The 25,226-nt window shown below is 39.4% G+C and overlaps 1 protein-coding gene across 1 annotated transcript; it reads left to right on the top strand.

Moving 5' to 3' along the window:
* The first annotated feature begins 16,420 nt into the window (after positions 1-16,420).
* LOC139877052 (probable glycosyltransferase STELLO1) lies at positions 16,421-20,099 on the top strand. Its single transcript, XM_071864453.1, has 3 exons — positions 16,421-18,190; positions 18,740-18,866; positions 19,620-20,099. The coding sequence occupies exons 1-3, from the start codon at positions 16,479-16,481 to the stop codon at positions 20,097-20,099; spliced, it is 2,319 nt and encodes a 772-aa protein (XP_071720554.1). The 5' UTR covers positions 16,421-16,478.
* The last annotated feature ends 5,127 nt before the right edge of the window (positions 20,100-25,226 follow it).

Here is a 25,226-nt window from a genome sequence, read left to right as displayed (position 1 = left end):
AACATCAAACGAGTAGAAAAGAATCCATTGGAATTCGGTACCCATTTCCATTTATCATCATTACTGTTCGAATGGTTGTAAGCAGCGACCAGCGATTCTAACTGTTGCAATTCAGCAGCAACTCGCCATCTCGGCACGGCAGTCCAGTCCCACATGAAATGCGTTTGTCCATCTCTCCATTCCACTCTATTTGCGATTGAAGCAGACTTTTGAGCTTCAAGCCGGTAGAGTCTTGGGAAACTCGACATCAATTCAGCTTCTCCAATCCATTTTTCTGTCCAAAATTTTGTTTCCAAACCTGAACCTACACACTTAACAAATTGGTTAGAGATGTCACACCCTAACTTGGTTAGGGTGTGTTTGATATTAATAATATTAAACCACGTTCTTCCCGTGAATTTTTTAAGATTAGGCACATTAGAAGATATGCAATCAAGCCCGCCATTACATCCATATATGCTTTTTATCACATTTACCCAAAGTGATCCTTTGTTGGTTAGGAATTTCCACCACCATTTAGCAAGTAAGGACAAATTTTTGTGTTTTAAGGAACCGACATTTAAACCACCTAGCTCATAAGACAATAGGATTTGGTTCCAACTAACCCATGCCATGTTTCTTTGCTCACATGACCCACCCCAAAAAAAATCCCTTCTAATTCCCTCGTGATCATTTAGCACCCCTTCCGGGGCTTTGAAAAGAGAGAAAAAATATAGGGGTAGACTAGTGAGGACCGCTTTAATTAAAGTGAGTCTACCCCCGAAGGAAATGGTTTTACTTTTCCAATCCGCAAGACGATTTTTAAATTTATCGAAAATGGGCGACCAATTTTTGTAAAGCTTGAGATTTGCCCCGATAGGTAGACCTAGATAGGTAAACGGGAAGCTACCTTCTAGGCAACCGAACCAAGATGCAAGGTTTTTTTGCTCAATATTTGTTGTGTTAATGCCATAGACGCAACTTTTGTTTAAATTAATTTTTAACCCGGATAAGTTCTCAAAACATTTTAAAATCTTAAGGGTGTTACGAACTTCTCTTTTATTCCAATTACCGAAGATGATGGTATCGTCCGCATATTGCAACTGCGACACCGTGACATTGTTGTTTCCCACTTTTACCCCATTTACCAAATTTTCCCGTAAGGCTTTGTTTAGAAGATAATTGAGGCCCTCACTAGCAATAATAAAAAGAAAGGGGGAAAGGGGGTCCCCTTGTCTAACGCCTCTCTTCGGAAAAAATTGATCGGTTGGAGAACCGTTAATTAAAACCGAGATAGACGTTGAGTTTAGGCAAGCGTTGATCAACTTTATCCATTTTTTACCAAATCCCATAAAGTTCATGATTTTTGACAAGAAATCCCAATTAACACAATCAAATGCTTTCTCGAAATCCACTTTGAAAATGAAGCTTTTTTGTTTTTTTGCTTTTAAATCATCAACCGTTTCCAAAGCCACTAAGATGCCATCTAGAATATTTCTATTACTAATAAAAGCACTTTGTTCGTCACCTATTAAATTTGGGATTACTTTTCTAATTCTATTAGCCATTATTTTCGATATAATTTTATAATAACTATTTATTAGGCTTATAGGACGAAAATTAGAAAAGTTGAGGGGGTCTTTTACCTTAGGAATAAGCGTGATGAAAGAGGCATTGCACCCGTTTGAGATCGACTCACTTTGCCAAAACCAGACTATTGCCTTCATAAGATCATTTTTTATAATGTCCCAAAATTTGATGAAGAAGGAAAGATTGAAACCATCGGGACCCGGCGCTTTATTTTTTCCACAACTTTTGATCGCTTCTAGAGTTTCACTCTCGAAAATTTCCTCTTCTAACATGGCTGCCGCGGTAGAGTCGATTTTTGAGCCACCCCAATAGTCGAGTTCAAATTTCTCGTTTTGATTATTTGCAAAAAGATTTGAGAAGAAATTGTGAGCTTCGGTTTTGATTTTTTCAGGATCCGAAGTCCAAATTCCATTAACATTAACTCCATGTATGTTGTTTTTGTGTTGTCTTTTTCGAATACTGATCATGCATATTTTAACCGAGGGGTCTTAACATGCTTGCTCAACGTAAAGGAGGGGTTTAAGGATCTTAGAACGTGGCTCTCCGGTCCGGCTACCGTGAATAACCCTGGCCGACATGATGATGTCGGCGGGGTGGCCAAGTGATTAAGTCCACCTTCGATGACGTCCGTCGATCAGAAGGCCCCAAGCAAGGTTGTAGGTACCAGTTAATAAAGAACTAACCTGTTAACCTTTAGAAGATGATAGAGGATGTAAGTCACGTAGGATGTGTGGTAGAAGATGGCTACGTAACGTGGTCTGTTGCTAACGACGATTAGGGTTTGTATTTATAGGCAAACCCTAATTCTAGAACCGTCATAGGATAGTGATAATCGTTTCCATAACCATCTCCCCCGAATCACGGATATAATTATGGAAAAGATATTTGCTTGTTAGCTAAGCAACCGCCGTAAAGGGACCAGATACGGATCCGCATGCCGCATGACGCATGAGAGCACCATAGCGCATGCCCGTGTGTATGTTACATGCGCATGCGGGCTGCGGTATCATTAAGTCCCCCCAGTTTGATGTTATATGACGCAAGTCATATGATATCAAACTATTAAGCGAAAAAGAGAAAACAAAAGGACGACGAGCATTTAATGTCCTCGCGTGCGCCTCGATGCCTGTCACAATCGCAGAAGCCCATTCGGCTGACAAGACATAAAGTAACAGTGCCGCAGGCGCGTGCGAACCACGCGCGTGTTTGTAATCATTCTTAACTGACACCACGCGCGATCTGCAAATGCTACCCGTCGATTGCATTACACGTGTATGGCCACGATCACACCATTCCAACCCACGCTCCCCCAATCTTGCCTATAAATAGCCCCAAATCACACACATTTTCACTTTTCCGGTGTCAAGCTTCCCAAATACGCTCTCGCCTCCAAATCCTATCAATTCCGATCAACTCCGTCATATTCCGATCGTCATTTAAAGGTCAGTCGTTCTCCATTCATCTAAAAATGACCAAAGCTAATGAAACTTTCGTAGAGAATGTAGAGTCCAACATAGGCCAGAAAAACATCGACCACTTAGTTAAGCAATACCCCCCTCTAGCGGGTTACAATCCGGTACCACCACTGCCTAGCCAGCGAGCCCATCAGCCACCAGAGAATAAGGTGGCGATCTACGAACATGCTTTTAAGCATGGTAATTTTAGGGTTCCACCCACCGACTTCTTTTTAGGCGTACTAGATCATTTCAAAGTAGGGCTAGGGCAATTGCACCCGTATGCTATAGGCAAAATCGTTCTATTCGAGATGTGGTGTGTTGCACTCGACACAGTACCATTGGTGAAGGTTTTTTGCCACCTATTCCGCTTAGCCAACCACCATAAATCTTGGTTCACCTTCTTCGCACGCCAAAATTTCACAAAAACCCCGAAATCGAATGCGGGAAGTTGGAAAGAAACTTTTTTCTTCGTCGACCAGACCGTAGTAGGCACTGGCTTCCCGCAGACGCTCATTTGGTGCGAGAAGGTAGAAAAAGATGTGAACAAGATGCCAGCGTTGGATGACGAGGAGAAAAAGTTGTTGAAGCAGTGCGTCAACGCACAACTGGTGCACCGTTCGTATGGTAATGTTATGCTGCGATTGGGGAAGATCTCCGCGTATTGGCCTTGGGAGGATGTGCGGCCGGCCATAGTTGGCCCCGATGGAAAGGGTAGGAATAGCATAAACGCGTACTTACATAAATTTTTGTATATTTTCTAACGCAGGCGTTTATTGTTTGCAGAGATGAGGATGAAGAAGGTGCTTACCGCGGAGGAGATTGCTGGGATCTCTTTCCGCAAGCAGGATGTGGACAAACAGCTAGAGCAGGCAGCTGCTAGCGAACATGTAGAGGAAACGCCGGCGGAGTCAGGCAATAAACGCAAGGCGGCTGGGACGTCCGAGGCTCAGAAGAAGAAGAAGAAGACTCCTAAGCAGCTGGAGGATATGCGCAACGACAATTTTGTTGCCATCGAGCCGCGGTCCGCAGACCTACCTCCCCCCATTAATGGTGAGCGTTTATTTTTTCGCATGTATACCGCGTAGAAAAATCTGCGTACTAATCTGAGTATTTTGCAGAGCATGTGGAGGAGACGCAGCCAACAACACCGCGGGTCAACCCCGAGCTGCAGGCCACTGCCACATCCAAAGACAAGGCGATCCCCGTCGAGTCTGAGTCTACATTACCTCCTCCGCAAGGCAGCTTCCGTGTTGCCAACCTCCGCCAACTTTGCCAGTCCTCCGCAGAAAATGCTGCGAAGCAATCTGCATTCTTGCAGCAAATCTTCCCAGCAGAGTTCCGCGAGCAACTGGCCGCGCTGCCGTTTAACCAGGCGCTCAACGCCTTTGTCCAGAACGGGCTGGTATTCTTTGGGATGTTTGCGGATCAAGCCCGTCGATCCTCCAGCCTATACGATGTTGCACTGCGCAAAGAGGTGGAGTTGGGTTTGCTGCAGGCGGGTGTAGATCAGGCCAAGAAGGACAGGGACGCTGCTGAGGAGGCCCGCAAAGCTGTTGAATTGACTGCGGCCGAAACCAAGACCTTCTTGATTCAAGAAAGAAAAAAGAACCAAGAGCTTGTGGGTGCGGTTGATCAGGCAAAGGGGGAAACTGAGCGAGTGAGGCTGGAGTTGGAAAAGGTGACGAGGGAGAGGGACGATGCGGTTACCAGCCACGAGCTGGCCGAGGCAGATATGACAAAGCTGCGCACCGCACTCCCCGCAATTGCGCAGAAAGTGATGGACTCCGAGCCCGTGTCCGACCGGTTTAATGCCTATGTCGATGCGGTCAAGGACCATGAGGTGAACAAATCTGTGCGGGAAGTGATCCAGGCATGCGGCCTAACTCCACCGTTCCCCGACATTGTCCAAAAGAAATTAAAGGAGGGAACGGCCGCGGCGCTGCTGGAGGCGGAAGAGGCAATCAAGTCCATCCCTATCCCTTTGATCAATGCGTTTGCGGCTGACCCGACGATGCCGCTTGATGGGTTTTTGAAGGAGGATTACTAGAGTAGTTTGTGCCGTAAGCCCTAATCTTAGGCAGGTAATTGTAAATGTATTTTGGAGCCCTAAGTCCCATGTTGGGCAGGCATGTGAAACAATTACTTATGTAATAATTTATTTGGATGTGTATATATGTTTGTCTGTTATGCATGCGTGATATCCTTGTTTATATATCGCGAATCAAAACAAATTATGAACCGCATGCGCATAGTTAACCACAACTTATGCGTATGCGGATGGTACTGCGTAAAATAAACCAATATTTTAACTTACCTTTAACAATTTAGACTCAAAAGCTACTGCGCTATTGCTTTGTCATGTACTAGAGGTGCACTATTAGTTGTATGGTAAGCAAACGCAACTAAAAACAAACCAATGTTTTTATGCTTAGGAGTTCCTCAAGCAAACCAATGCGAGAGCGATTACGCACAAGCAAACCAATGCTTGTATTTTTTTTTTAAAGTCGACTTTGCAGCCATCTAGCCTGCGTGGCGCTTGGCTAGGGGAAAACCAATTCCCTTCGCCTGCCGTTATTGTCTAGCCTTGTAACCAAACAGGCTTCTGCCGCACGGGGGCTAGAGGACACCCCTTAAGTAGGCAGGAAACGCATACGAAAAATATAAATGGACAACAAAAGTATGCGCATGTAATTATTTTTATTTGGCATTAATTATGATTACAACTGCGACATATCCGAAAGGATGAAAAATAAAATAATGTGATAAACAAATTGGAGTGATCAAGTCCATCTAGCTACATGTAACATTTTTTCAATAACGTCGCATGCCAAGTGCGTTTCACAGGTGTGCCATCTAATGTCTCTAGATGGTATGCCCCGGTGTTGCTTGCTTTTGCTACCCTGTATGGGCCCTCCCAACGAGGTCCCAGTTTCCCAGTATCTTCCGCATGACTTGCATCGTTCTGGCGCCAAACCAAATCACCGCACTTATAAGTGCGTGAACGCACACGCTGATTGTAATACTTTGCGATTTTCTGCTTGTTATTTGCTTCGTTAACAGCCGCAGAGAGTCTGCGTTCTTCAAGCAGATTAAGATTTTCCCGCAGAGCTTCAGAGTTATTTTGTTCATCAAAGTTTTGTATGCGGAACGTTGGTACCCCAATCTCTGCGGGTACAACAGCTTCTGACCCATAAACCAAACTAAACGGAGTCTCACCAGTGCTTGCTTTGGGTGTGGTTCTATGCGCCCATAAAACCTTTGGAAGCTCATCCACCCAACCAACGCGGTCATGACCCAACCTTGCCTTGATTCCAGCAACTATATCTCGGTTGGTAACTTCGCACTGGCCATTCGCCTGCGGATGCGCAACTGAAGTAAAAGTTTGCTTAATATTAAGCTCCGCACACCAACTGCGAAAAGGATCCCCGGCAAATTGTGTACCGTTATCACTAACAATTTCATTGGGTATGCCGAATCGACAGACAATGTCTTCCCATACAAAATTCCGCACTCTTTTCCCTGAAATTGTTGCCAGCGGTTTCGCTTCGACCCACTTCGTGAAGTAATCGATTGCAACAATTAAGAATTTGACATTTCCTGCGTGTGCAGAGTATGCGTAAGATAATGACGTAAGTAGCATATTTAGCAAATGAATGGCAATATTACCTTGGCCTTTGGGGAATGGTCCGACTATGTCGATCGCCCATTTGCAGAATGGCCATGGTGAGGAGACCGGTATCATTGGATGCGCAGGTGCCCTGCTGATAGGTGCATGTATTTGGCATGATTCGCATTGCTTGACAATACGCGCCGTGTCTGCGTACATAGTAGGCCAATAATAACCTAACCGCATGATTTTTGACACAATGGACCTGTGTCCCGAATGAAGGGCGCATGCACCCTCATGCACCTCGCGTATAACTTCCTCTGCCTCTTTCGGACCTATGCACCTTAAATGCGGTCCCAAATAGTTTTTTCGATACAAGACGTCACCCTCAAGGGCATAAAGCGGTGCCTTTGTGCGGACTTTCTTCGCATCAGAGGAGTCCGCGGGTGAAGTGCCGTCCCGTAAAAAAGCGATGATGGGCGTCATCCACGTTGGGCTTGATTCCTCAACCGGTGCCACTAGAGGCATCATGACAATAGATTTTGCGTTGAGTTCCTCTATTAGAATTTTCTTACCCATATGATCAAAAGCCAAGGCAGCTAGTTTGCTTAGCGCATCCGCCTTCTTATTTTGCCCCCGCATTACGTGCGAGATTTGAAAAGCCTCGAACTGGTCAGCGAGATTATGAACAAGCGATAAATATTGCTGCATAGCAATGTCGTGCGCTTCGGAGTCTCCGCTGACTTGATTGCATACTAGCTTTGAATCCACGTAAGCGTGCAAGATTTTAACATTCAACTTATGCGCGATGCGCATACCTGCTAGCAGAGCCTCATACTCTGCTTCATTGTTTGTGACAGCAAAATTAAACCGCAGTGCGTACGTATGTTCCTCACCGCCTGGACCTGTCAAAATTACACCTGCGCCTGCGCCAGATGCGCTACACGCACCATCGGTGTATAATTCCCATGGTGATAGAACAGGTGCGGGCGGATCTTGATGTTCTGCTGACGCTTCGACATCCGCAGGTATTTCTGCTAGGTAGTCAGCAAGTATTTGACCCTTAACCGCACTGCGTGAAGAAAAGTTTATTTCATGTTCTCCCAATTCGACTGCCCACTTGGCCATTCGGCCAGAAATCTCGGGCTTGTACAGTACCTGAATGAAATAAAATGATTGCGTTAGTCAATGCGGTAACCCCGGTCATTGCCGCAAAGTAATCATGTACCAACCTGTTTGATTGGCTGATCAGTTAGAACCACAATCGGATGTGCTTGAAAGTATCGGCGTAAACGCCGCGCTGTATGGACAAGCGCATATACTAACTTCTCTATTGGCGAGTAGTTTACTTCGCTTGATGTCAGCGTCTTGCTTACGAAGTAGACCGGCATTTGTGTCTGAGAAAACCTCAGCGTTAAAGTTCTGCGAAATAAATAATGCAAGTAAATTGATAAGTTACCTTTTCGCGGTCTGCGATGAGAACTGAACTGATTGCTTCCTTTGATGCCGCAAGGTACAGCGTTAACGTCTCCCCAGGGACTGGCGCAGTAAGTGTTGGTAACTCTGCAAGCACCTTTTTCATCTCCTGAAAGGCTGATTCTGCTTCCTGAGTCCAGACAAAATCCTTTTTCTTCAAACAGTTTTTCAAAGTGTTAAAGAATGGTAGCTGACGCTCTGCGGCTTTTGACAAAAACCGCGTGATTGCTGCGAGCTTCCCAGTGAGACTCTGCACATCTTTCTTTGTTTTCGGAGATGGTAAATTATCAATAGCTTCAATCTTTTTGGGATTAGCCTTGATACCCCGCGCTGTCACCACATGACCTAGAAACTTGCCTTCCTCCTCTCCAAAGCTACATTTAAGCGGATTAAGCTTCATGTTGATCCTTCGCAGAGACGCAAACGTTTCTAGGATGTCTGCGAGCATGTCTTCTTCGGTGTTGCTTTTGATTACCAAGTCATCGACATACGCTTCAAGATTTCTGCCAATTTGAGGCTTGAATGCTGCGTCAATTACACGCTGATAGGTCGCGCCCGCGTTCTTCAAGCCGAAAGGCATCTTTGTGTAACAATAAATACCCTGCGGCGTATGAAAAGCAGTCTTGTCTTCGTCTTCCGCAGCCATTAGAATTTGGTGATAACCTTTGTATGCGTCCAGAAAGCACTTATATCTGAATCCAGACAAAGATTCAACCTTCCAGTCTATCTCCGGGAGAGGGTAATTGTCTTTAGGACATGCTTTGTTAATGTCTTTAAAATCAACGCACATTCGCCAGTTACCATCAGCCTTTTTCACCAACACCGGATTGGCAACCCATGTTTGATAACGCACGTCGCGTAGAATGTTTGCTTTGACAAGGTTGTCTACTTCTGCGCATAGCCAATCACTGCGGTCTAAAGCCATATGCCGCTTCTTTTGTCTAACAGGTGTGAGCGATGGATTAACATTCAATTTATGTTCCGCAATGTCCCGCGGGACACCTGTCATATCTGATTCGCGCCATGCGAAAACATCTGCGTTTGCGGACAATATACCATGTAACTTAGCCTTGGTTTCAGCTGATAAACCTGCGCCGATTTTTATACCCTTATCTGGATGCAAGCGATTAGCAATGACCGTACTGCTTGCAATCTGCTCCCCGACGCTAGGGATGTTAATTTGCACAACTGACGCACATATCTCAATCGTTTGATGTGACGCCATTGTGGCAACTCCTCCCTTAGTAGGAAACTTAATCAAACCGTGCACTACCGAAGGTATGATGTTAAAACGCCGTATGAAATTTCTTCCCAGTAGCGCATTATATCGCGAAGTCGAGCGAACCACATAAAAGTCAACTAATTCGTTCCTTATTAACTGCGGATTCTTGTCATCTTCGAGCTCTATTAATAACTCTATCCGTCCCACGGGCCATGAGCTTTCTCCGGAAAAACCAGACAGCGTGATATCAGACGGACGTAGCTGCGCCTTCACGTGTGCGGGAAGAAATTGATAGCAATGTTCGTACATAATGTCAACGCCGCTCCCAGTGTCGACATGCATCCGCTTGACCTGCACCCCGCAAGAAGGAATGCGGCACTTGATAATGATAGGTTCATTCACCCTGTCAATTGACATCACAGGAGGGAAAGTGATTGGAAGAAGTTCCCAATCCTGATGATCGTTATACTTTCTTCGCTGACCTAATTTCTCTGCGTCAACCATGTTAATGGTTAAATCAGCATTTTTGGTCTTATCCACTTTCTGCCACGCGAAGGTTTTAGTTTTTGACCCCTCTTCTGCGGCTTTCCCTTTATCTTTCTTTGGCGGTTTGAGGTGATCCAACTTACCCGCACGGAGCGCCTCCAGTACCCGTTCCATCAAGTTTTTACACCTATTCGTATCGTGCCCGTAATCATCGTGAAATTCACAATACTTTGTCTTATCCCGCTTACCAAATTCTGTGAGCGGAGTTGGGACCGCGAAGGTCGCGCATACTGGCTCCGTCGCCAAAATTTCTTTGGGCGTTTTGGATAAGCTTTTAAGAAGCGCATAGTTCTGATTGTTGATGCCGCGCTGATTATTGCTTCGATAATTGCCATTAGATCTCCCCTTTTCACTTCTGATAGGACCGCCACTATGGTAACGCCCGCGAGAATTGTTTCCGCGGTTTTGATCTCGCGAGCGGTCATCATCATCCTTTTTTTCATTTCGCGAGCTGCTTGTGGGAACATCGTTATCTTCGCCACTCCGCATATAATCGTGACATTCTTTAAGCGCCTCAGCGTAAGTTGTTGGCACCGTATGACGCAAACGCTTGACTAGCGTTGGGTGCCGTTCTGAATTGATGCCATGTATGAGTCCTGATATCTGTTGTTCTGGCTTGAGATCTGGAATGCACAAACATTCATTAGTATACCTTGTGAGATACTCTCCCAAAGATTCCTTGGATTTCTGCGTAATATCATGGCATTCAATGTGAGTGCGCTTGCGTGGTCTTTGATTCTGATACTGCAATAAAAACTTTGTTCGCAGATCCATGAATCCGGCAATACTGCCCGCCGGGAGTTTATTGAACCATTCGCGAGCAATGCCCTGCAAGGTCATTGGAAATATTTGGCACGCAACCGGATCCACCCAACCTTGAGTGCGCATTGCACCCTCAAAGCGCTGTAAAAAGTCATCCGGATCGGACAAACCATTGTAAGTACCTAGCGTACCAGGTATCTTTGGTGCTGCTGGAAACGGATATGCAGTTATGTGCGGAGGAAATTTGTCAAAAGTAGTCGGTAGCTCGAAAGGTGGTTTAACAGGATCCCCTTTTAAACCCGCAAAGAAACGCCGCATCATGTCCTGAACGAAGTCAGGCTGCGAAAATAAGTGAACCATGTCAGGGGGTGCGGCCTGCATAAATTGCCCTGCAAGATTAGCCTGCCCCTGAATATTTTGCCAAGGTTGACCCTGCATCTGCGGATATACCCACGGCTGCGGTGTTGGAAAAGAGGGATTACTTGAGGATGCCGAATACACAGGTTGTAAGGGGAGCGAGACCTGTGGCGCAGATGCCTGCGAAAACTGAGGATACACACTCAAGAGCCCAACCGTTTGCGCTGTGCTTTGTTGTTGCGCTGTTATTGGCGCCCAATGAGAGTTTGCGTCTGGAATGACACCAAATCCCCAGCTGTTAAGTAACGCCTGCGCATCCGCAGGGGTTAAGAATTGAGAAACTGGGCGCGGTGGTTGCCAAGGTTGCAGGGGTGTAAACGACGAGTTTTGCTGAATAGTCTGCGTCTGCAGAGGTATCGAAACAGTGGTACTGTAAATAGGTACCTGGCCGCAGCAAACTACATGTGGTCCCATGGTTTCGCCACCAGCGTTTATCGGGTTAACCCTTGGATCCACCGATGAAAAATCCAACCGCGTGGTTGTGACTGGTGAGTTTGCTCTTGGCGGTGTAACCCCATCCGGATATATCGGCTTAAACCGCTGAAAGGGTTCGCCGGATACAGGTGGGGGGTGCATTGTGTACCCTGCTTGAGCAGCCGCCTCCGTAGTCAAAACTGGCGTTTGCTGACTACCAGACGGCGCGTGTTGAATTGCTGTTTGAGTATGCTCCGATGATTCCTCGGAAGTCATGATACTGTTAAAAAGAAAAAATTCAAAAAATTCTGTAAATAGCGAATCATAATTCAAAACCTAAAAAGAAAGAACAATTAAACAGTTTTGAATTAATTCGACTCTCAATGAAAGCACCACTTGATCATGCATATTTTAACCGAGGGGTCTTAACATGCTTGCTCAACGTAAAGGAGGGGTTTAAGGATCTTAGAACGTGGCTCTCCGGTCCGGCTACCGTGAATAACCCTGGCCGACATGATGATGTCGGCGGGGTGGCCAAGTGATTAAGTCCACCTTCGATGACGTCCGTCGATCAGAAGGCCCCAAGCAAGGTTGTAGGTACCAGTTAATAAAGAACTAACCTGTTAACCTTTAGAAGATGATAGAGGATGTAAGTCACGTAGGATGTGTGGTAGAAGATGGCTACGTAACGTGGTCTGTTGCTAACGACGATTAGGGTTTGTATTTATAGGCAAACCCTAATTCTAGAACCGTCATAGGATAGTGATAATCGTTTCCATAACCATCTCCCCCGAATCACGGATATAATTATGGAAAAGATATTTGCTTGTTAGCTAAGCAACCGCCGTAAAGGGACCAGATACGGATCCGCATGCCGCATGACGCATGAGAGCACCATAGCGCATGCCCGTGTGTATGTTACATGCGCATGCGGGCTGCGGTATCATTAAATACATGAGTGGAAAAACTTACTATTCTCATCCCCCTCTAAAGCCCATTTATACCTTGCTTTTTATTTGTAGTAACTTATCTCGATCGTCGTTCCACTTGGCTAATTCTTCTTCACTTAAATCTAACGATTCCGCCTTGATTTCCCAATCATTTACCATCTTTGTAAGTTCTTCAATTTCACCTTTTAATTTACAATGAGAGGTTGAAAACCACTTTTTAAGTTCCATTTTCGTATTTTTCAATTTTTCTCTAAAGATAACATCCGGTTTCCATCCCTTGACCTCTATGTTCCAAGCTCTTTTGACAATCTCCGGTGCCTCTTTTTGTTTTAACCATTCATCAAAGACTTTGATCGGTTTTGGGCCAAAATCAATGTTACCTTCACTTAGAACAATCGAGCAATGATCTGTATGTTTTTTATCAAGAACCATCGCATTTAAATTAGGCCATTGTTCAAGCATATTTTCCGAAATGAGGAACCTATCTAGTTTACTGAATTTATGGCCGTTATCGCTAATCCGGGTATACATACGACCACCGAGGGGAACATCAAGTAAATTGCAATCTTTTATGAATTCATTAAACCATTTAGCTCGATTTTCTATGAACAATGAGTTTTTCCTTTCTGATGCGAATCTCACTTCATTAAAGTCACCAAAAATACACCACATAGCACTATCATATTCCATAACCTCTTTGAGATCCTTCCACATTTGTTTTTTGCCCTCGTCATTGTGAGGTCCATATACGTTTATAAGGATCAACTCATCACCTGCATTTTTCCACTTACCTTTTATCGCAATAAAGGTTTCACGCTCAACAATATGGTTAGTAACAAAAAGGTTAGGATCCCATATCAAAATTAACCCACCCGAATTACCATTTGCTTGTTTGCTGCAATATTTATACTCGGAACTACCCCAGAATTTTTCGATCCAGAATTCTGGAAAGTTTTGACACTTAGTTTCTTGTAATGCTATGAAATTTGGTTTTTCTCTGTTACATAGTCTCATAAACCAATTCAATTTTAGCTTATCTTTATCTTCTAACCCTAATCCTCTAATATTTAAAGAGATTATCTTCATTATTAATTATTAGAAGAGGACTCGAAAAAAGGAAGAACCTGATTAAACGTTGCCATCTGATCTCTTGGTCAGGCCCAAAATCGACCCAATTTCTTCCAAGTTAATCGAATTCTCTGAGATCGGATCACTACATTTAGAGTTACATCCACTTGGGACAGGTTTCGATTTCTTACATCTTAAGAATTTTCTCCAGGGGTGCAATCGTGCTTGAGACTTTAAGTTTAGTATCTTTGATGATCCACTCCATCTTCTTACATTTGTCCATGTGTTTTCTGAAGGTAAAGAAGAAGGCGTGGAGTCATATGTTTTTTTCCTTTTCTTATTTGCTTGTGTCTGTGCAGATGATCGAGATATAGAGGATCCTTTGGATAAGAATACGAAAGGAGTATCAGCAGCAGAATTCGACGGGATTGGATCAGAAAGATTAAAACAAGCATTTGCTAGGCCCAAGGGTGATTCATCTTGAGTTTGTTCGTGATTTGGGTTGGGCTGGGTGAGCTTGGTGTTATGGACTTTTACCCCTTTCTTGTGTTTGTTTTGTTTATTTTTCCTGGGCATATAACTATTGGGCTTTTGGATATTGGGTTGGTTAATGTCATGAGCAGGTTCTTTTGAGACAGGGCTTGTAAGGTCTATTGGGCCATTCAGATTGGGCTCGATCGGAAGAGATTGAGGAACAGGGGTGGGCTTAATAGGATGGGTTTGAGCATCCGTTTCAACATAGGGGTTGGAGAGAGTAGGGTTTTTTAACGTTGTAACATCATTAATGCTGCTTTCATCATTAATATTTTCATTGGAACCCAAAAACACGTTGTCCCCCACGTTAGAGTTGTCCCCCACGTTAGAATTGTCCCCCACGTTTGAAGAATAATCATCTGATTTTTTCGATTCATTAATATTGTTTTTTTCTTTTTCAAGACAATCATTATTATTATTAAATGAATCTGACGTGGCGAAGACCCTGGCCTTTGAGTTACTTCCGGTGAACATGGGGCCCTGTGTTGCCGGCGGTGTGTTAATCTCGCCATCTTCATCATCGACGTTTTCAAAAAAGTGGTCGGATTTGAATTCCTCTTCAGGGTGATTTGAGTTATTTTCTTCAGACTCCTCATTCTCTTCCATATCTATCTCCACTATTCCTTTGATATCTTCCATAACTTTTACATATGAGATGCCACTGGCGGTTTTGATTTGAACGGTAGTATTTAGGAGTTCATTTCCTAACATCTTAATTAGGACTTTAGCAACCACCAAGCTTTGATTGCCTTCAAAATCACAATTGTGGAAATCATAAACTGGACCATACCATGATGCAATCTTTTTAAAGTTTTCCTTAGACCAACATTTAATTGGCATTCCTTTGATGGTGATCCAAGTTAATCTGGATGGTTTTAGGCAGTTATCATCACACTTTCGGACATTTTTTAACCATTGCTTGATGATATGATCTTCTTGCTTAATAATATTGTTGATTGTTTCCTCGTTTTCGAACGTTAGACATATATCGAGGCCTCCAAGATACTTAATATTAAATTGTGAAAGACCTTCAGCAGCACATAAGGTTGGAAAATCTTCTATTAGATCGACATCAGATATTTCACCCACTATTGCGTACTTAAGTGACGCTTTATTTGGCTCAATTTCGTCTAGTTCAATGATCCTTGGCTTGGTGGCATCCTTTATCTTGTCAATGAAATCGTTTTTTACCTTGTCATTAACCACCTCGTTGAAAGGTCTTTCATCACGTAAAGCATCTTGATTTTTCACGTTTGACTCTTTGTTTGAGTTTGTGTTATCTGAAGGTTTGACATTGACTTTTGCCCATTGGGTATTGCCATATGTAGACTTATGGGGGTTCTGTTGGTGTGAGGAGTTGGTTGCATGATGGTTTTTTGTTTCGATTAGGGGTTTCCTATCAAAAGCTTTATATGCACGTAACCAGTTACCGTTAACATATATGGTGTTAAGCCTATGTAACAGGAAATCGACATCAAATATACCTTCGAATCGAACGAATCCATAAGGCTTGCCGTTTCTTAATTTCTTGTGTGCAGGGATGTAGACATCTTTTACGTTTCCATATCTTTTGAAAAAGGCACGTAGGTCGAAATTGTTCCAAGTACCTGGGTGATTGAAGAACATGATTGAAACTTGGTTTCCAGTGTTTGGATTTAGCTGTTGGTTTGGTTGGCGAAGGGGGATGTTGTTTGGGGAGGTGACATGTGGTCGCATACGACTGTGGGATTTAGGATGGGAGGGAGAGGTAAAGTTGGAGTTGTGATTACCGTATTTTCTAATTAGGTCTCTGATTTGATCGGCTTTTTTGTGTTTGTGTTCCACACTTATCCATTCACCTTCTTCAATTTCATCACAGATATTAGGGTTGACATTCTTGTAGATCGGGCGGTATTGTGGGATTCTTCTTGCTGGAGGTTGTTTGTATGTTGGAGTGAAGGGGGAGGTTGGGATGTTAAATCTCATGATTGTAAACAAGTTGTTGATAACATGGTTTTATTTGTTATTAAATTTACAAATTTGATATTTCATCAACTCATGATAATGGTCATTTTTTATATAATTTATTTTATATACACTTCTTTTAATTTACAATATATTTTCTTTACGTTATAACCGTAAATGTAAAATATAATATAACCCGTTCCTGCAGCAACAACTGAGAAAAAGTCGTTTTATTCCATTTCTTTTTATATTCTTTTATTTTTTAAACGTTTGATTAACCAACTGTTAACCTTTTTCAAAATAACACCACGTAGCAAAACGCGAATTTTTATCCTCGTTTAAATAAATATGCATGACCCCACAATTACAAATTACAAATCTCAATCACGAGTCAAGTTGAAGATACACTAAAAAAAAAATTAAAAAAACATACACCAGTGTGTACTTCCAAAGACTAATGATCTCCAAAAATAAACATAATCTAACAAGTGTACGAATGTGTAATTGATTCAATGTTGGTCCAACAAAATACTCCAAATTTAACCCCAAATTCCAAACCCCAAAACCCTAAATTAAAATCATTCCGAACAACAATTCACCCAAATCGATTCTCCCCATCAAAATCACTTGATTTCTCCACATGGGTTTCACAAAATCTGTACAAAATAGTCACAATTACCATCCTGATCGCCACCGTTGCCGTCGTGTTCTTCCTCCGTAACGCCGGCGACTCTGCCACCTTCTTTTGCTACCAATCTGAAATCCCACAAATAAAAACCATTACTTTACCCAAAATTGATTATGATTCAATCACACCCATTTCAGATACCACTACTCCATATTCAAGATTCAGATCAGATCAATGGATTGTTGTTTCGGTTTCTGATTATCCATCGAATTCGGTTAAAAAACTGTTAAAGATTAAAGGTTGGCAAGTTCTTGCAGTTGGGAATTCAAAAACTCCTAGTGACTGGAGTTTAAAAGGTACAATTTTTTTGTCTTTAGAAGATCAAGCCAAATTAGGTTTTCGAGTAGTCGATTATTTGCCTTATGATTCTTATGTTAGGAAAAGTATAGGATATTTGTTTGCCATTCAACATGGTGCTAAAAAGATATTTGATTTTGATGATAGAGCTGAAATAATTGATGATGATATTAACAAGCATTTCGATGTCGAGTTAACCGGCGAAAATGCTAAAAAAGAGGTTATTTTGCAGTATAATCGTGATAACACGAATCGAACTGTTGTAAATCCTTATATTCATTTTGGTCAAAGATCAGTTTGGCCTAGGGGATTACCATTAGAAAATGTAGGTCAAATCGAGCATGAAGAATACTACGATCAAGTGTTTAGTGGGAATCAATTCATTCAACAAGGGATTTCTAATGGGTTACCGGATGTTGATTCGGTTTTTTACTTTACAAGAAAACAAAAGCTTGAACCTTTTGATATTAGATTCGATCAACACGCACCAAAAGTTGCATTACCTCAAGGAATAATGGTACCCGTGAATTCTTTTAATACAATGTTCCATTATTCATCGTTTTGGGGATTAATGCTTCCCGTTTCCGTTAGTTCAATGGCGTCCGATGTGTTAAGAGGTTATTTTGCACAACGGCTTTTATGGGAAATTGGTGGGTATGTTGTTGTTTATCCACCAACGGTACATAGGTATGATACAATCGAATCATACCCATTTGTAGAAGAGAATGATCTTCATGTAAATGTTGGAAATTTGGTAACTTTTTTGGTTTCTTGGAAATCGGATAAACAAAGATTATTCGAAAAGATATTGGAATTGAGTTATGCGATAGCTAAAGAAGGTTTTTGGAGCGAAAAAGATTTAAAATTTACAGCTGCGTGGATTCAAGATTTGATATCAATAGGTTATTTGCAACCACATTTAATGTCAATTGAATTGAAGAGACAAAAAAGTATAATTAATCATGGAGATCGAAAGGATTTTGTACCTCAAAAGTTACCATCTTATTTTCTTGGTGTTGAGGAAACGAATACGGTAAATTATGAAATAGGAAATTTAGTTCGGTGGCGAAAGTATTTTGGGAATGTTGTTCTTATTATGTTTTGTAGTGGGCCCGTTGAACGGACTGCTTTGGAATGGAGATTGTTGTACGGAAGGATATTTAAATCTGTAATCATCTTGGCGGAAAAAAAGGATCGTGATCTTGTTGTTGAAGAGGGTCACTTTGATCATCTTTACAAGTAAGTTAAAATTACACTTTTTAAAAACTTTCAACACTCGATTCATGCATATATTTTGTTTTTGGTATGTTAATCTTTCAGCTAACTTAGCATATACAAGTATTATTTTTCTTGGATTTCTCTAACGACATCCCTAAGGGTTGTCGTTTAAGGTGCTAAAAAGTCTTGTAATTTTTAATAACCGTCATGTAAAACTAAATCCCATTTTCTTTTAAGTTTATGGTAATAAACATATACTGCTTTTTAAAGAGTTAGATGTTCGATATGACCATGGATTCACTCAAGAGCAATTCAGGAATTTTACGTAGTCAACTCACACGCTTTTGGTGGTATGTTAAACACTTTTTTTAATTGGATAAAGTATGTTAAACACTTTTAGTGATAGGAGTTGGTGTAATCTCATTTTAGAACAATCATTCTATTTATGGCAACCTGTAAATTTGTTGAAACTTCTTTATCACATATTCAATCATCTTACACCTATTATTTATGTTTTTTTTTGTCTATTTTTCTTAAGTCTTATTATATTTTGTTTTATTTGTGTGGCAGGCAACTTCCAAAATTGTTTGATAGATTTACAAATGCAGAAGGTTTTCTGTTTTTACAAGACGATACAATCCTAAATTACTGGAATCTGGTCCAGGCTAACAAAACTAAGTTATGGATAACAGACAAGGTTTGACTTTACATGTAGTTCTTGAAAGTGTTTGACTATAAGTCAAATGTCTAGATCTTATTAGTATGACTAGAGGGGTAAATAAGTAATTTAACCTTGAATTTTTCTCAGTGAAAAATGATCACCCCACACTTTTTGTTATTAGTTGTCCCTAAACAAGAATTTTATTTAAAACTACCTAAATAAGCACTTTTTTCCCTCCATACTTAAAATTATAGATGATTGAAAAATATCGATTTGACTGATAAATCATTTCATCTCCACTTGTCTTGTTTTCGGGCAAGATTTAAAGTGATTAAATCAATGTAATAACTTGTTTATTAAGATATGAAAATGGGTAATACTTTAGGCCAGTCGCGATTTTAGGATTATAACTCAATGGGGTCCCCAAAAAAAAATTTCCATTACTAATTATATTTGAATACGGAGTACTATTTTAGTGGTAGTTTACTTTCAAAAAACTACAAATTCGGAAAATATATGGGGTCCGAGTAGTTAAATTTAGTGATGTCCTAAACAATTTTAAAGAAGAACTATAAATTTGGAAAATTATATGGGGTCCTTTAGCTAAATTTAGTGGTGTTCTATACAATTTAAAGTGTGATTTCTACTATAAGTATTCAAACTAGTGGTGTCCCGTGATCCCACGAGCTTGCTATTAAAGTAGCCTCTGCTTTAGGCTCTATATTCTATGTCATTTTACTTTTTTCTTTCTTTAAAAAATGAGGATTTTATCATGTATCACTTGTGTAGGTATCAAGATCTTGGAGTACAGTTCCATACGATGGCAACAAAGATTGGTATGGAAAACAAGCAGAAATGGTAAAAAAAGTTGTAAGCTTAATGCCAGCTCATTTACAGATCAGTTACAAGGACCATATAAAGAATCACGACTCAAGCCTCACAATTTGCACATCAGACTTATTTTATATCCCGCAAAGGCTCGTGGTTGACTTTGTTGACTTGGTCAACCTAGTTGGAGATCTTGATATCCATCAAAAGGTTGCTATTCCCATGTTCTTCATAGCAATGGACTCCATTCAGAATTTTGATCCTGTCTTTAGCAAAATGATTTATAAAAGAAAACCGAGTCTGAATATAAATATAACCGCGAGTTTTTATTCTCCCGAAGTGCCTGCGGTTCACCCGTTACGGGTTTCGAATGAGCAAGAATTTATAAAGCTTGTTAGAGTAATGGCTGCAGGTGATCCTCTGTTACTGGATCTGGTTTGAAGATAATTGTAACATTGCATTATATCTTTTACACTTTTTTTTCTGTATAAAACTTGATGAATTGTTGGAGATTTATGTATTTTTATATAGTGAAAAAGATGGGGAATGGAGTAGTTTTAGGTGGTGTTTGACTTAGTGATTAAAAACAGATTATTTGATTATCACGATTATAAATCGCAAATAATTGTTTTTTAGTGTTTGACAAATAGTTATTAAAAATTGATTTTCTACGTTTTATGGGCTTAAAAATGAGGATTTCAAGAAGTTACTAAAGGGTTACTGTTTCAAAACGTGATTCTCAGTACAGACTCTTGCCATATTACTTTACCAAAAATACCCCCATAAAAACCCTCTGTTTCCAAAGTATTGACGTATTCTTTTCCAAACCGGGGTGGCAAAGGTGTTCGAATTGATAAGATTGACGGGATGACGTCACGACCGGATGAAAGGAATCGCAAAGGGGCCTCCAAAGCGGGTTAATCCGGCTTCTTTGTTTGTTTATGTGTTGGTGTTTGTTTAGTTTGTGCTTTTATTGTTCGTGTCCCTGTTTAGTTTGCCTTGCGGGTTTAGGTTTTGTGATTCCATTGTAGCGCGGTTAGAGTTAGTTAGGTCTAGTTGTTGGTTGTTCTAGCAAGTTTTCTTTTAGCGAGTTGTTTAGACGGTTTTGGATGTAATGGTTTTGTGGATCCTTCATTTATTGATGAAGGTTTCCTAATTTTAATACGTAGTAGTAATCGTTTTTTAGCAGAAGAAGAAGAAGAAGAAGAAGAAGAAGAAGAAGAAGAAGAAGAAGAAGAAAAAACTCTTTCATACGAACACTACTATATTTTTTTTCTACAATATGCTACAGCTAGTCAGCTACTCGTCTACTTTGAAGAAATTTGTTTTCTCTTGGTCCCATATGTTCTGACATTTGTTATTGATGCCACTTGTGCTACATACCAATACCCCAAAATAGTAGTACTCTGTACTTATTTAGCAGGTAGCTCTAGAACATATAACTTTCATTTATTTACTATCACCACATATAAAAAGTTAATAATCGTACAAAAAAAAAAAAAAATTTCCAATTAACTGTGTTTGAATCAATACTAACATTCAAAATGACTTTTTTAAAACCAAAATATAATTACGTATGGCCACTTGTGTTTCAAAATGTATGTATTCTATTATATTAAAAATATCCATTTTGGTAATTTTACATGTTAAATTTTCAAATAATCTTATTTTTTCAAACACTAAAAAACTGATTATTTGATTATTACGATATCAAATAGCATAATCTAATCCAAACACCATTTATCAAAATCACGTTTTGCTATAGCTGATTATTTGATTATAATTATTTAAAACGCATAATCATTTTTGAAAACGCAAATCCAAACACCCCTTAAAGTGAAAACACCCTTCACTTATGTTTAATGTTCATTAATTTGAATGCAATCTGAAAAAAAAGTTTATTATCAAATAATGAAAAAATACACCTTGTCTTATAGGAAATGTTTCATTTTAACTTTTGAAATCTTCTCTTTTCAACTTTAACTTTATTATTATTATTATTATTATTTATTTTTGTTTATATCAATTAAAACACAATTAAAAGTCAATTCATTTATAAAATTATAATTATCAATACTATATAACACACACACACACACAAAAGTTGATTGTAAAAAAAAACTTTCAAAAGTTAAAATAAGACACTTATTATGACACAGAATTACAAATTTTGACTTGTAATTCTTACACAAGTGCGTATATGTTCACTACATTGATTTTCTTTTTCTAGTATTATTGATTTAAACAATCATTTCTTAATTTATACTGTGCATTTTTTTGGCATCTATTTTAAACCAAGAATGAAAGAAAACATTTATAATTACACAATTTATTTATTTTTTTTTGGGAAAAAACTAGAACTTTATATAAACCAAAAGCAATTCATCAAAGAGATGAAAGTTTAAAAAAAAAACATAATACAAACAAACCGGAATCTAACGCCCAAAATAATAAACCAAACTACCAACCAAAAAACTAACAATCAACTAAACAAAGGGGAAAACCCGACCAGCTCCAAATAAAAGGCACCACGTCAATTAAACCGAAAGACTACCCAAACAACCTAACCAAATCAATAAAACATAAATAACCGAAATAGGACAAAAAACGATCCGAAGAACTTCACATTCCTTCAACGTTGAAGTTTCTCAATTCCTCGCCATGAATTTTCCTAGGTTTAATCTTTTTTGCTCTGAACTTTGGACTCGGTGCCGTCTTTGGATTTAGAGTCTTTTCTTCTATCCAACAATCTTTAAAATCCTTCGTGGCCTCCTCGAAAAATTTAGAAACATCACCCAAAGAGAAGCCAACTTTATCGACACTTAGATAAATCTAAGAGAATTCACTTTCGACATTAAGATCAAAAGATTTAGGATACTCCACCTCGTCCATACCTTGACCAATAACCGCCAACAAAACAATTGCTCTGACTGGAGTCATCACTATGGGATTCAACCTCGGCCCAATAGGCCCAACTAAAACATCACTGATTTAACTTCAGCAACATTCAAAGGGCTACTAGACAGTAGACACCAACGGGCCAGAATCCAGTCCCACATCTACAAACCCTAGATCATGTAAAACGCCGTAAACGCCTATATCAAAACCATGCTCCCTTTGATCCACCTGAGAAGAATACGCCGGTGATGGATCTCAACCTTCGACCCAGCTTGAATCGCATCATTGACATTCAGATCCATAATCATCGTAGCAAAAATGTAAGTGAAATTTCTCGTTCCCGTTTCACTCAATTAATCATCGTTTCTGTATGTTTATTTATAGACTATGAACGCAAGTTAAGTGTTAAGAGAGTGTCTTTGTTATGGTTTATTTATGATAATAATAAATGAACAATAGTTATGCGAAGTTCATTTATAAACCGAAACTATAACCGAGAAGATATCGAGTGAAAGCATACCAAAAGTTTTTGAAATGCCAAAGATTTAGGAGTTGCCGTTTAACATATTTGACCGACAAATGATTTATTATGAGCTTTATGTTTGGTAACTTTATTTTATTAAAATGTTATAATCTGTTTTCTAGATTTAATTGCCGATTTAAATTTAATAATATAATAAATAGAGAATGGGGATTCTCATCTCTAAGTCACATTGATAACATATTACTTAAGATTTCATTAACATATTATTTATTTACAATTAAGGCGTATTATCCATAAATCCATCCATAAATAATAATTAAATCGGGTTATTATACTCTATCTTGATATGTTAGTGTACCGTGTCTCAGTTACTGCTATTGATTAAGAGAACTTGCTTGTTAGTTGTACATTACTTTGTTTTTTTTTTGTTATGAAAGTCACACACCCTAATTTGAACACTCTAAATCAATTATTTGGTTTTTTTTTTTTTTTTTTTTTTTTTACCAACAATGCAAAATTTATCAAAATGGCAACAAGCTCTACTTTTGACCATCTAATTTTATTCTTTTATTATCTAAACAAATAATTAAGAGTTATTAAAGTTGCATTCAGTTATAGATCTAATATACTTTACATTTGCAGTCTGCCAAATACATTTGATGAGGTATATCAAGATTAATAAAGCAAACCTTCAATGTCAAATGGTTCAACATTCTTCAATCACAACAACTATCAATATGAAGTATGACGTGCTTATGAGCTTTTAAGATAGGTAAATAAAATATTTTCTTTTGCTAATAGCTCGATAAGTGTATACGTCTCGATTTTAATAAGCCATCCGATATTGTATATCGATTTCTAGATATCGTCTCAAATATGCTGCTACCGGTGGACGTAGTCATAAAATTCTAAGTTACAGTTGTCGATATGAGTGTAGTTTCAACGAAGTTGATTTCTCACTAAGCAGGATGTATTATATTATCGTAGTTCTTACGCGTGTTAAATCCATAGACAAATAATCTTAAAAATACTTTCAGGCAATTGAGATTATATTTTTTCAGAGTCTATTCGGTCCGAATGGTTTGAAGACGCATTTAAAACGGTCTTTGCAGGGAAAAACTTATTTAAGTTTGAGAAGTGGATGAATGTCAAGTTAGGAATCTGTGGTGATATCTTCATCTAGGGACAAAATTAATATTGACAGAAGTGAAAATATTAGAAAATTAAATGCATGCGATTTTTTCTGTATGTATCATAATCAGAAAAAATCGAGATACTAGTGTTTCTGATGATGAGGGTGGCCAAATGTTTAGAGAATATGTTTCCTACTATTGTTTAAAGGTGTAAGGAGAACATGAACAAGAAAGAGAAGAATGACAAGAAGAAGAAAGTTCAAGGTATTTAATAGAGGTAGTACCAAATATGTTTCTTTTGTTTAATTTAAGTAATTCTGGTTCTATTAAAGACTTTAAGTAATCTTAGTTGACTTAGATAAGTTACATGTTTATTGCTTTTGTTCTCATTGTGGTGGTTAGTTTTGGCATATTTTGTGCCCACTCGAAAGGGATTACAAGTATAAATATAATCACGAGTTTTTATGTTTATTGCAAGTATAAGTATAACCGTAAGAACAAAAGAAACATATTTCTCTTTGTAATAACTTTCGAGTGGGCACAAAGTATGTCAAAATTAACCACCACAATGGGAACAAAAGCAATAAACATCTTACTTATCCAAGTTAACTAAGATTTACTTGAATACTTTAATAGAACTAAAATTACTTAAACTAAACAAAAGAAACATATTTGGTACTACCTCCATCAACCACCTTGAACTTTCTTCTTCTTTTTGTCATTCTTTTGTTTCTTGTTCATGTTCTCCTTACAAAATGCTTTTATACATTAGTAGAATTATATTCTATAAACATTTGGTAGAATTATATTCTATAAACATTTGGTCAGCCTCATCATCAAAAATGCTAATATCTCGTTTTTTCCTAATGTTATGATACCTACAGAAAAAATAGAATGTATTTAATTTTCTAATGTTTTCACTTCTGTCAATATACTTTTGTCTTCAGATGGAGATATCGCCCATATCCCCAACTTGACATTCATCCCCTTCTCAAACTTAAATAAGTTTTTTCCTGCAAAGACCTTCTTAAATGTGTCTTCAAACCATTCAGA

This window comes from Rutidosis leptorrhynchoides, chromosome 11 (assembly GCF_046630445.1).
Source record: "Rutidosis leptorrhynchoides isolate AG116_Rl617_1_P2 chromosome 11, CSIRO_AGI_Rlap_v1, whole genome shotgun sequence".
NCBI lineage: Eukaryota > Viridiplantae > Streptophyta > Magnoliopsida > Asterales > Asteraceae > Rutidosis > Rutidosis leptorrhynchoides.
Note: the sequence above shows the minus strand (reverse complement) of the source record. Positions and strands in the feature narration are given on the sequence as shown.